Raw genomic sequence first — 12,921 nt, 5'->3', positions numbered from 1 at the left:
ACTTCTTCAACGCACTTTTGTATAATAGCTAATCTAATTGGGTGGTACACTATGCACGGAAAAGCCAAAAAGGTCGAGGAGATAGACATCGTATTGCATTAACTAAAGAGTATCATGATGATGTAGTTCTGCTCGACCTTTTTAAGTATCACGCTAATCTGATGTTTAACACAAATCAACAACCATTTTGAACGACAACAGCTTTGTCAACTGCTATTCAAGATACATATAAAATAGCGAATATGGACTTGTAGAAATCAAAATGAAATGAAATCCTTGCGAAAACAAAACAGACTAAATACAACTAAACGATCAGCTACATGGGCCAAGCCATAGAAAAGCAAATTAATGTCAAGCAATTTGTGATCGGTTAATAATGTAGGAGAAACTCTTGGCAATTTTTCTCTATTATAAGCGCTTAGTCCACCGTTTCATTTAAAAGCTTCGACGTCTTTTCCTGTTTGACGAAGAAGGAAAAAAGACACATCTAGACGTAGATACACGACTTCATTCGCATAGCGGAAAATTGTTGCATTAAATAAATATTTTTTGTCATAAAACCTACGCACGAATACAGTTGCTATACAGACAGGCACATAAAATCTCCATCTGGATTATAATAATTTGTTTTCAACGATCGAACAATATCCATTTCTTGTTACAGTATGGAAGTAGCTTCTTCAGAAAGTCTGCTAGTTGTCGTGTGTTGATTGTAAGAGCAGGAATTATTTGTCGAAAGCTACCCTTCAGTCAATTTTGACGTACGTGTAGATTTTGTGAACGAATACACTTGTTCCAAGAAAACCGAGGGCGCCTTGAAAAGACATTAAAGACAACATTAATTTAATTGCAATTTATCACAGGAATTAAAAGTAATTTTTACGTCTTTGGCGCAATAACCTGCGTATGACAAAATATGCTCAACAGCTCTAACGAAGAACATTAGTTAAGGAGATTTGTGTTATACTTTTACTTGTAAATGATATTTTTTAAATACTGTAGCCCTAGGATATAATGTAGTTATTAGCAGACATAAGTGACGAAGTAGAAAACACGATCAGCTTTTCTTATTCATTCTTGTGTATTTCTAAAGTTGTGTTGACTTACCACACATTAATCCAAGTCCAATACTGAAAACTGCCATATAGCCGAAGTAATACGTTGTTTGAAATAATCCATACATCCTAAAAAAATGAGTGTTACTTATCATCTGACATTTTACGTGCGATATCGCAAATTTTCAGTTATTTCAAAATCAAGTTTACTTTATAAATGCAATAAGATGTCAATTTAAAACAACCAACCATTTACGAAGATTTTGTTTTTGCATAAAGTGTTTAAAACTCAAGAAAGAAAATACCACTTACTTTGTTTTAAAGAAGTAATAATAGAAAGAGTAAATGTAGACATAGGCCGCCGTTGAACTTGCCGCTAAGAAGCTTGTCCATTGCCTGAAATGTACGAAATCGTTCTCAATGATAAAGCTTTATTATTATTGCACGACATAATTACCAAACAAAAACTAGGATTAAGGGAAAAAATGCAGAAAAATTAGAACATTTACGGTGTGGTTTACTTTAAAAGGTCTAAACAACCCTTTTCATAGATAGAATCAAAGTATTCTTTCGAATAACAAAATCTGCCTGAATCCGAATGGTGAAAACAAACGATTCTGGTTGCACATCAATGATAAAGATTAAACTAAGTGCAGAACTTAGTAAACCGAAAATCAGTGTGTTTGTATGTAATAAAAAGATAAATATATTTCGCTATAAAGCATCATTAGTATCTTATTCAAATAGAATGAAACTGATTTTCGGTTTACTAAGTTCTGTACTTAGTTTAATCTTTTTCATAGATAGTGAAGACTAAAATGAAACAGTTTGATGCAGTGCACAGTTTACAAATGCCGGTCAAGTGTTAAATCACAGGTTATTAAGATTTTGTTTTTAAGTAAATTACTCAAAGTCAAAAACCAAATTAAATTATTGAATTTAAATAAAAAAATTTGCAAAAGAGGAAATGTAAATCATGTCTTTTTAAAGCTTACATTATCAGATCATTTATTTATTTACGGTTTTCATTTTTAATAATATTTAATTATAATGTGGTATTGATTCTTTGAATAATGTTGTTGTGTAAAAATGTGCTTGTTATATTTACCATCTGTAATCCTCGGCATTTAAAAGGAAGTACGTGCAAACAATTGTTACACAGATGGTGACCACCGCCAGTATGACAAGGACCAACAACGTGAAGCCATACACGTAATAAATCTTGTAGGCCCAGAAAGAGGTGAAAATAAAATACCTGAAAAAGAAATAGGCGGCCTTAAGTAACAATGATCCTAAATAGAAAATCAATGGGAGTTATTTTTTTAATTTAACTCATTAAATGCTTGTCTTGGATATTTCTTTTTTTTCAAGTTTCAATTCAAAGATAATTTAAAGACTTTTGAACACAATACAAGAGTTTTTTTTTAGTAATTTCAATAAAACTTTTAAAGCCATTATATTCGATAAAATCCACATTTCGCTGTTACAAACGTTTTGACAATACCTCATACCATCATCATTGTATTGCCGAAACGTTTGTTACAGCGAAATGTCGATTTTATCGAATATAATGGCTTTAATATTTTTATTAAATTCAAAGAGCATATTACATTTCGATGAAAATTGAGCCAAACGGCAAGACGCCACCCAAACATGCGATGATCGACGGTTCCATGAACCACCGTTTGCTTGGAATGGGTCGAGGAACAGCATTGACCCTACAAGGGGGCGCCCCTGTACCGGAAATATTGCGCCCCATGATGGTTCCGATGAGGGTCAGGGGAAGGATGACAAAAAGTATAATGCACACCATGGCAATCTGTACAAGACAAAGTTACAAACGTTTAGAGTTTATTAACACAAGCAATGCCAGACAAATAAGAATATCAAAGCCTATACAGAGGTAGGTATCATCAAAATGTTAAAAATAAAGAGTTATTCGAAACGTTCAAATTGATATCTACTTCTGTATGAGCTTTGGTATTATTATTATCTCTTACTACAACCTCCAACCATTATGCTCCAAACTACCAGACAAGACAGTAAGCCAAACAACAAATCAAAAATTGGAAAGAATATAGGCAAACTAACTTGTTAAGCAATAACCTTTACCCTAGTAATTCAGTTTAATTTTGCTCATACTTTGCGATGTGTTTAAATCAAACCTGGGTAAAATTGCACCTGGTCATTATAATTGCTGTTACGCTTGGTAATACACCTGTATTGTTTTATTATTGCACGATACGACGCTACCCAAAGACTTACTTATCATAGTATTTTTTAATCAGTATAATGGTTGGAATAAGAAAAAATAAATCATAGCAAGAAAAAGTTTCAGCATGTGTACAAAGATTTACTCTTGTAGAGTTTCAATTTATGTGCAATTGTAGCGATTGTCTCGCAATATTCAACAGCCCGCAACAACCTTACCGCAGAAATAATATTAGTATAACATTTGTTTATTTAAATAGCAGTTCTTTACACCAAAATAAAACGATCTACTCGCCATTGTTCCAAACGGGATGGCCCTGGAGGCGTGGTAATACATGGCAATAAAGTTGACAAAGAAAGCTGTTCCAGATACAAGTCCAGGAACTAGTAGAGCGCTTACAATCATTTCACGAATCCATGATTTGCCTACAATAAAAATAGAAACAATAGAAACACTGCAAAACGATATTTGACCATAATTAGTTCTATGCAATAATGTGTTTATTGAGGTTTGAATTAGTAATACGATTTGATAAATTTCTATTCATAATTTTCTGTAAGTTGAAACTCACCTCCCATTCTTGCATATAACGATCCTCCAATGTACCCGTTAACTGGCGAAAGACCAGCAAAGGCAAACACTGCAGTACTAACAACAGTTCCTCGTCTAAATTAAACATAAAGTATGATAAGTTTGTAGCATCGAAAGTAGTGGAAAGTAAGACCATCTTCATTTACTGCTTAACTACTGCTTTCAGGGGTCGGGAACCTTTTTCGTTAAGGTAGCCATAAAAGCCAAATGTTCTTGGTTGTTTTTCGATAAGAGCCATATTATACTTTTTTTAAAGCTAGTTATAGGTTGGCACAAAATAGTAAATTGAGCAGTTATTATTTTTTTTGTTCTCATTTAAAGGACAGAACATGCTATGCACCAAAAATGAATTAGCTAAGTTTGCACAAATTTGATCACGGAGTTCCGTTGAAAGAATAAAACCATTTGGATACTAAGAGATTCTTTTAAACGGGCCTGTAGTCTTGAACAACAAATAGGATTCGCGCGAAGCTCCGAAAATTTGCTTCTTTGTGTAACAAAAAAGGAAATAAGTTAAGGAAGCGGTCGTAGCCGCATGCAGTTATATTTAAAATCATGCTGAGAAATGATAGCTTAGATTTTTCTGCAAGAAACAATTTTTCATTAAAAAAGCCATATGGCATCACAAAAAGAGCCATATATGACTTGCAAGCCATAGGTTCCAGACTCCTAACTTAATTAGTAAGCTGAACTCTTACACTGTATATAAATCTCCAATCATGACGATTAAGACAACAGATAGGGCGGTGGACAGAACATGAGAGCCCGATCCGATGAGTGCAGAGAAGAGAAGTGGATTTGCTACGGGTCTGAAGACATCTCCGTGAATTTGCTTCCAACCATATTCATCTCCCAAATCTCGCTCCTTAAGAATACAATATTTATAGCAATGTATCATGGTAAAACACAAAACTCTACTCTTTATATAGCGCTAAGCAGGTAAGCAATCCTAGTAATGTTGGATAAGCAAGGTCAGATTAGCAGAATGAACTCAGGGGTCCTGCCAGTCTGCTGGTGACAAGCATATTCGGCAAAGTTCTTTGTTTTTTGCCCCCCAAAAGTTAAATGCAGTGTTAACCTAACAAATGTATAAACTTTTTTTTTAGGCCATAAACACAATAAAAGCAATTGTCATCTTAGAAAGGCAATAACCAAGGAAAATATTAATCTAATCGCATTTTTTGTGACATTAACAAATACAAAAAAGGGGGATAAGAAAGACATAAAGAAAGAATAACTTCTGGGTGGCTGCCTTTTCTTACTGCCTCGTAAGTTGTTGTCGGCTGAACCTAAATATGCAGCTCAAATCCAATTTAATTTAAAAAAGATAGTGTTCCAAAAATCCAAAAACGGGGGTCGTGAATTTTCAAATTAGAGAATTTCCTATTTTCTGTCTGCCGTTGATGAATAACAACGTCATAAAGTAGTGTCTACAAGGACAAAAGCGAACGTACAATTTTCGCACTGTAGAAAGCAAAAATCGGAATAGAAACGGTGCAGGTTTTTAAAGTTTGATGTCTGGCGTGTATAGTGTCTTCAGTAATGATGCTTGTGATGACTGCCCCATGCACCGCAAAACACAAGCTTTATATAGGAAGTAAATTGGCCTCAAAGCTAGAAGATAATTGCATTCTTTACGTGGAAGGCGCGCACTACCGCGCCTAATTAGCAATTGTGCCTATGCGATGCGTCGCGCCATTATGCGCGCGCAAGAACGAAAGATGGAGCAATAGCCATAGGCAAAAAACTAACAGTTAATAAGTGTGAACCCAACACCTTTTTTTTAAGTATAAAATGTGGTTCTCAACTTGGGTTTGAGGATTTCGAGCTGCATTTGCTACCAAAAACTAGGCATTCTAGAAAGCTGATTTAGTTAGAGACTGCCAATCAACAAATCCCCACTTTTTTCATGTCAGCGTAGTTGGGTGTACTTTACAGGGTGAATGTCAATAATTACAAGTGTCATGCACTTAGTCTGTTTTGAATGCAATTACCAGATGATCCTGGTCGTTCTCAACTTGGGGTTGAGGATTTCGAGCTGCATTTGCTATAAAAAAAACTAGGCATTCTAGAAAGCTGATTTGGTGAGAGACTGATAATCACCATATCCCCACTTTTTTAATGTTAGTGTAGTTCGGTGTACATTACAGGGTGAATGTTGAGAATTATGAGTATGGTGTAGTTTAGTCTGTTTTGCATGCACTCACCAGATCATCCAGGTCGTCATCCTTACTATAGCGGGCATAATCCTTCCTGAGTGTTCTCATGAGGATCATTGACACTAGACCCACCAGGAAGATGACCATCATGAATGAGTTGAAGATGGAAAACCAGTGAATCTATGTATTGGATGTAAACTCATTTATCCAGGTAAAAAATTTATAGCAGTTACTGTCACACTCATGTTAATCAATTTATTTTATCTAAAATTTCAAATATCTTATTCAACAAAACATGCAGGGCTCAAATGGAAACCTTAAAGCATGCTTTACATGGGCATAGCGTATCCAATGATTAATTAATAATTCACTGCCCTAAACCCATGTATCCAGGCAATGCACTAAAGATGACCTAAACTATTTAATACATTGAGACTTCATTGTAAAGTGTTTATACACAACTTATCGATAACCTCACTGAGTGTCTTAATGATTATAAAAATGCATTATATATATATTATTTAAAATTTAAAATTAAAAAAAAATACTTACTCTATGTTGAAAGAAACTTGGATCCAGATATTTCTCATATCTATCTTCAAATTTTATTTCTGTTTCTTTCCATATAACCTGTGATGTACATTTGACAGTTAGGTGTTAAAAATATAAAGTTGATACAGACAAGCCTAAAGAAATACTTTGGAGCCAATTGCTCATTGAAAAAAGTCAGATTACTTCAGTCCTACAAATTTGTATTGTGTTAAAATGGCATTTCAAAATTCTTACCTAGACACAAAATTATGCTGAATGTAGTAATTTAAAATGCACCTGGTATGTAAGATCAATCTGGGTCTTTGGCACTAGTTTAACTTTTGATTCGCTGGTTAAGTTAATGTCAACAATCTGGTTATCATTATAACCAATTTCCAACTTTTTATGTGTCCAAATGTAGAAGTCTTCGCCATTTTCATCTGCTTCACCAACAATACCTAAATAATACCAAATATAATTATAGATGGGTACATTATGCACGAATCTGTAATGTAGCTTAAAAATGAATTGCATGTGACCACATTAGCTGAATATGACAAAAGTTCAGATCAAAACGTCTTAAATCAACATCTCTTGACCTAATTAAAGATGGTAAAAAGAATTTTCAAAAATCACAATTTTTTTTACCATATACATTATTAAAAAAATCTCTCAGCATTCTATTCCAAAGACTGAAACTACGGCCCATATTATATATATATAAACTTAGAAAATAATTTATAGTAAGATATACACAAACCATGTTAAGGTATATATATATATATATATATATATAAATCTATAAATAAAATTTTCCTGTTTTAACCAACATTCCTAAACAACTACTAACGTAAAAAAGTAGCAGCAAAATTCTGGGAGTTATTTAAAGTATATAACTTGTCAAAATGTCAGGTAATATATCTATAACTTGTCAGTTAATATGTCATTAGTTACCCCAAATAGGAAGATCATCCATGTACATTTGGTACCAATAATGGTTCTTCACTGCATAAACAAATGAATCAAACTCTTTTTGGCCCAAGTCGATGGTGCAGTATTGAGTTACGTCAACATTTTCTGAAAATTAGTAAAATATGTAATAATGACATAAGCTGAAACAGTGTGCATAACAATAATGAGGTAAAATTAGTATTTCATTAGTTTGTGCACTGCTTCCTGCTGTTTTTAACAGTTATTTACATTGCACATCTACTGCAGGAAACTGTAGGTGGCACTTAGCAAAATTTGTTAGATATGTGTAAAAGGAAGAAAAGTATACATAGTATACAACAACTAAAATCTGGAAACAAAGAAAAATAACATTATTTTATGCCTACAGTTTAGTGTTTTTATTCAGTTTGCCACCTCTTATTCTTATATATATATGAAATAAAGTTAGAATAATAATATTGAAATTCTTTGCAATTATTCAGTGATATTTGTTTGATAACAGTCTGGCGAAACAAACAAACTAAGTTTACAAACTATTAAATTCAATCTAGGCTATATTGTTACAAAACTAAGTTTACAAACCTTTAAATTTAATCTCAAGTCCACTGTGCTTGAGCTCAACGCCCTGCAATGCGTCTCCTAAATTTTCATGATGTCTGTCTATTTTTGACACCTTTTCTCCTTTACAGAATGGCAACCTGTAAGTTTAATGATGATTATGAGACAATTGTAAATACCTAACATAGCAATGCCTCCTGAAATAACATTAACATCACAAAATTGGACCATTGGCTCAACAGGATACCACTGTCCAATTATTTATCTACTGACTTATACATGGATAGACTAGGGCGCTTATTTTTTTACCAAAAAAATGAGAAATTTTGACAATTTTTGACCTAAAAACAATTTATTTTGACAAAATTTTGACCAGTTAGAAATAAACTGATTTAAACAACATATTGTTGTTTGAAGTACTGCATTAGTGTGTTGGCGTTGTTAACCAAACATTTTAGATGTTTTACTGACTAACACAATAATTAGTTATTTTTTTAGGTTAATGCAAAACTTATGTAAATACTGAGTTCATTTCAAAAAGACAAACAAATATACAAATGACAGATTAAAAAAATGTGGCGTAAATGGTTTAAATACAGCCTAAAAGGAATTGCAGAAAATTAACAAGACTAAGTAATCGAAATTGGAAATGGGATAACTGCAAATCACAAGTGAAAAAAACAGCAAATACTGTTCAATACACTTGTCCAAATCAGATATATACAAATATAGGCCAATAATGCAAAAAATAAATTCGAGCTGAGCCTAATGGGACCTAGGTGGTTAATTCAGCTTGCATATACCTTATATTGCTCTAACGATGATGTAATACAGTTCAAAGGTTGTTGAATATAAATCAAAACTAAATTTTTTTGATAAAAATGAATGACGAATTAAAAAAAAAAAATGAATGACGAATTTTTAAAAATAATTTCAATAGCTGACTATAGTTTTTTTGTTTTTTTTGTAAATGATTTAGGTGCATTTTTATTCGATTTTGACTTGAAATAATTTGGACAAATTTGGACCTATTGCATAAATTTTGACGAAACTTTGACTTTTTTTGACATTTAAAAAATAATCGCCCTACATGACACATTTTAAGTAAACTAATATAGGAAATAAATAAATAAGTTACATATTTCATGTCATGAAAGTTGTGACGTTAAACATATTTTGAAGTAGCAACCATGAATTTGAAACATTAACCAATTATAAACTTAAAAATATTATGTTAAATGAAAAACAGCAATAAGAGACTTTTTGTAGAAAACGGAGCAAGAGTAACTGCATAGTTTTTTCCAGGATACAGGATGTTTTTTTTATTATTTTAAACTACAATTAGCCCACCAGCTTGTCACATGAGTTTGACTATAAAAAAGAGCCTATGGTTAGTGTGTCAGTTAAGCCTATATTTTAAACACACTGCCTGGACAAAATAAACATACAACACTAAAACGTTGAAACACGATTATGTCAGTTTTAAACGGAACTTAAAACATTTTAAAAAAATCAAACACATATTTGGCTCCTTACCGAAAATACTCATAGGTCTCCTGTCTGTTGTGATATGGCCCAACAGTGTTCATCCACAACATTACATCTTCACCATCTTCATACTAAACAAACAAAAATGAAGGCATACTGAAAGAATTGCTATTTGCATCAAAATGTTTGGTTTCATTTCAATGCAAAACACAAAAAGTGTTTTCGGTTGAACAAAATGTAGCACTATTATATTGTGAATTTGTATCCTTTATGATGTCAAACAGACAGGTAAGTTTTTAATTTCTCTATATAATGTGCTTGTGCATCAAAGATTTTTTATATTATTTGATTAATTAAAGTACATTGGAGTGATCAAAAGACCAGCAGCAAACTGCAAACCATGAAGGTTGGCCTTGTTGTACTATTTAATGCAAATTGACAACTGGAGAAAGGTGCTAATTTGTTACTCCTATACAAGTGTATATTAATGTTGATTCCAATGATTTAAGTGAAATTGCACTGTGAAGCTCAGTGCATCAATTATAAAATACTTGCCCGGAGCAAATTGCACTCGCATTGGTAAGAGGGCGAGTGCAAAATGACAACCCTGACTTGTTAACGCTTATAAGCCATGTAGAGTATTTTCTAAAACGGCTTGCACAAAAATCCAAACAATGCATGTCGGTTTCGGTTAACCACCAATATTAAAATGTACTATTGTTATGTATCCTGTTTTGTTATATGTCAATTGTAAACAGAATTTTAGATTGGCCATAGCTACAAACATGTGTCTATAAATCTTTCAGGCTAAATACCAGAAACTTTGCATTTGTGCAGGGTAGATGTTAATGTAGCCTAAAATGGATGGACTGAAATTAAGTTAAGCTAAATTACACCTGTGCATTTATTTAAATAAAACTTGCATGGCAGTTAATGAGTCACGGTCAAAAACTGTTAATAACTACAATTTTTGGGGGTGTGTATCAACTTTTCACAGCTGAACACATACACATTATGAGTGGCTACAACCGGGGTTCTGCCTGATAGGCCAAACCAATCTAAGCCACATTTATTATTTTTAGATAGGGTTTTAAAAGTTGCAAAGTGAACATGAGTAGCTTCATATATTTACTGATGACCAGTTTCTCATGTGACTAATTGTGCAAAAGATCAAATTGTATGCCAGGGGTTGCCAACACGCTGCTTGCAAGCCGCATGCGGCTCTATACACAGATTATGCCGCTCTTACATTTATGTTGCACTTCTAATTTGTTTTTGATTTCCTTTGGTTAAGTTATGGATTATTGCCGGTTCCGATTCTGATTGGTTGGCCACCACTATAGTATTCATGTTCATGCCTAAATAAACTCACCACATGACTATCCTCATCTGTGTGTACAATAGCAATGAAGCTAGCTAAGAGTAACACGATTGATGTTTTCATGTTTTATTGTTTTTTGAATATAATTCCGTTTTTTTGGATAATCCGTCAGATAATTGTCATCACAAACTAAAAACCACACATGGATCAGCAATTTAGAAATTTTTCTAAAGAAAAAAATAAAATACCTACTTACCAACAGGTTAAAAACTAAAATATAAATAAAAAACAATACCTTTTTGAATCACCTAAATAACACCTATGTCTGTAGGAAAAAATCTTTGGCGCTGGTCTACAATCCTACCACTTTTTTATAGTTAAATGCAGAGTTGTCAAAAAAGAAATTACAAGTAAGAAATAAAAATGAGAGAACAAATAAAATATTAATACTTGACCCATCCAAACCAAAACGCAAACTAGTACCCTAAACCAAATAATTTAGCAACATTAACCCCCGGTCACAAATGTGGTAGGTTTCTAGACCAGTGGCAATTCTTTTATTTTAAGGGCAGGTTAGTATCTTAAATACTTTGCAGTAATATCCCACTTAAGTTTAAGGCCTAAATCAGTCAAACTGCAAACACTGCAAGGTTGGTATTGAATTAAAATTTCAACACTTGCCCAGACTAAAAAATCTTGCTATGGCTGCAAATAACCATTCTGCCTTTATTTTTCGAGTGAGTGTCAGCACATACTCGAATAACCTTTAGGGTTAATCTGATCTTTAGGGATAAAGCAACAATTTGAGATAAATACTGTGGACAGATTAATTTAATATACTTTTTCATTTTTCTATAAAAGCTTATATTCACATATTATATATTATTGTCTGTATAATGTCAGACAAAGTTTAAAAATCTCACAGCTAACAAACTGTGAATAGTAGCAAAGCAATGTTGCTGCATTAAATTGTTATTTGAAGGCGAACCAAAAAAATTGAACCTATAGATTTTTTAATAATTTGTTGCAAACTTAATTGGGATGCAAACTTGAAGGGATGTGAACTAAACTGAATGGGCACTCTTTCACTATTGTACGTAAAAATTAATAAAAACAAAATTTTCTTCAAATGCCGCATACCACAACACATATTGTTTGGGTTAGGGTGCGGGTTAGCGTTTGGGTGAGGGTAGGTCAAGTAATATTATGTTTATTATTAATAATAACTTGACCCACCCTCAACCAAACGCTAACCTGCACCCTAACCCAAACAATATGCCTTGTGGTATGCGGCATTATTATTTTTTTTTTTTTTTGCATAACTTTTCACGTACAATAGTGAAAGAGCGCCACTGAATGTTACTGTAGTTTTAGGGAGGTTCCTCATAATATGTTAGTTGAGTAAGATGCTAAAATCTAATAAAGATGCTAATATCTAATAAGAAGAACTCAGTGTTGCAGCACATTTATGAGTCAAACACATTTGTTTAAATAATATAATATCAGGCACGTTAACCATTTTTTTATAGATTTTTGTAAATTATAGTTCATAAATAAACAACATAGATGTAAAGTTAAGCGCTAAGTTGTAACAAAAAATATTTTGAACTATATCACAGTTTATAACAAAAAATCATTTGCTAGCCTTGACATGATTTCTTCAATAAACCTGCATCGATATAAAGTAGACTAACTTCGAAGCTAAAAAGCATCACGATTTTTCGTTAAAACGAAGCACGACAAGCGCTGAAGCATTGGTTACGCATTAATTTGCATGCCTACTATAGGACGCCACGTCACAAAATACACGAACAGTCGAACATCCCGTTCTCTGCCGATAGCCGCAACAATATTCATAGCCGCCAGCTACGATAGGCTGAAACTGTCCGATTCAGTCATGTATGAAGATATAGACGTCGTACTCCGTTTGCGGAAAATCGGGAATAATAAATCTTTTTAAGACATTTTAAAATTAAAAAAATACATTGCCAAATTTGCAGCCAGTTACTAGAAGTAGAGGTTGCATTACACACATATTATTTATAAACAATTCAA

General features: G+C 32.9%; 1 protein-coding gene across 1 annotated transcript; it reads right to left on the bottom strand.

Annotated features, from left to right (window-relative positions):
* Positions 1-167: 167 nt before the first annotated feature.
* On the bottom strand, positions 168-11,763 carry LOC146159954 (transmembrane 9 superfamily member 3-like). The gene is made up of 15 exons (XM_083384984.1): positions 10,918-11,763; positions 9,594-9,676; positions 8,082-8,197; positions 7,503-7,625; positions 6,846-7,006; positions 6,570-6,647; positions 6,066-6,197; positions 4,557-4,723; positions 3,839-3,933; positions 3,562-3,692; positions 2,666-2,874; positions 2,164-2,310; positions 1,368-1,451; positions 1,108-1,184; positions 168-814 (listed from the first exon to the last, which is right to left on the bottom strand). The coding sequence occupies exons 1-15, from the start codon at positions 10,987-10,989 to the stop codon at positions 747-749; spliced, it is 1,743 nt and encodes a 580-aa protein (XP_083241110.1). The 5' UTR covers positions 10,990-11,763; the 3' UTR covers positions 168-746.
* Between the last annotated feature and the right edge of the window lie 1,158 nt (positions 11,764-12,921).

Source organism: Ascidiella aspersa, chromosome 3 (assembly GCF_963924565.1).
Source record: "Ascidiella aspersa chromosome 3, kaAscAspe10.2, whole genome shotgun sequence".
Classification (NCBI taxonomy): Eukaryota; Metazoa; Chordata; class Ascidiacea; order Phlebobranchia; family Ascidiidae; genus Ascidiella; species Ascidiella aspersa.
The sequence above is the reverse complement of the archived record's forward strand: the minus strand, read 5'-3'. Positions and strand labels throughout refer to the sequence as shown.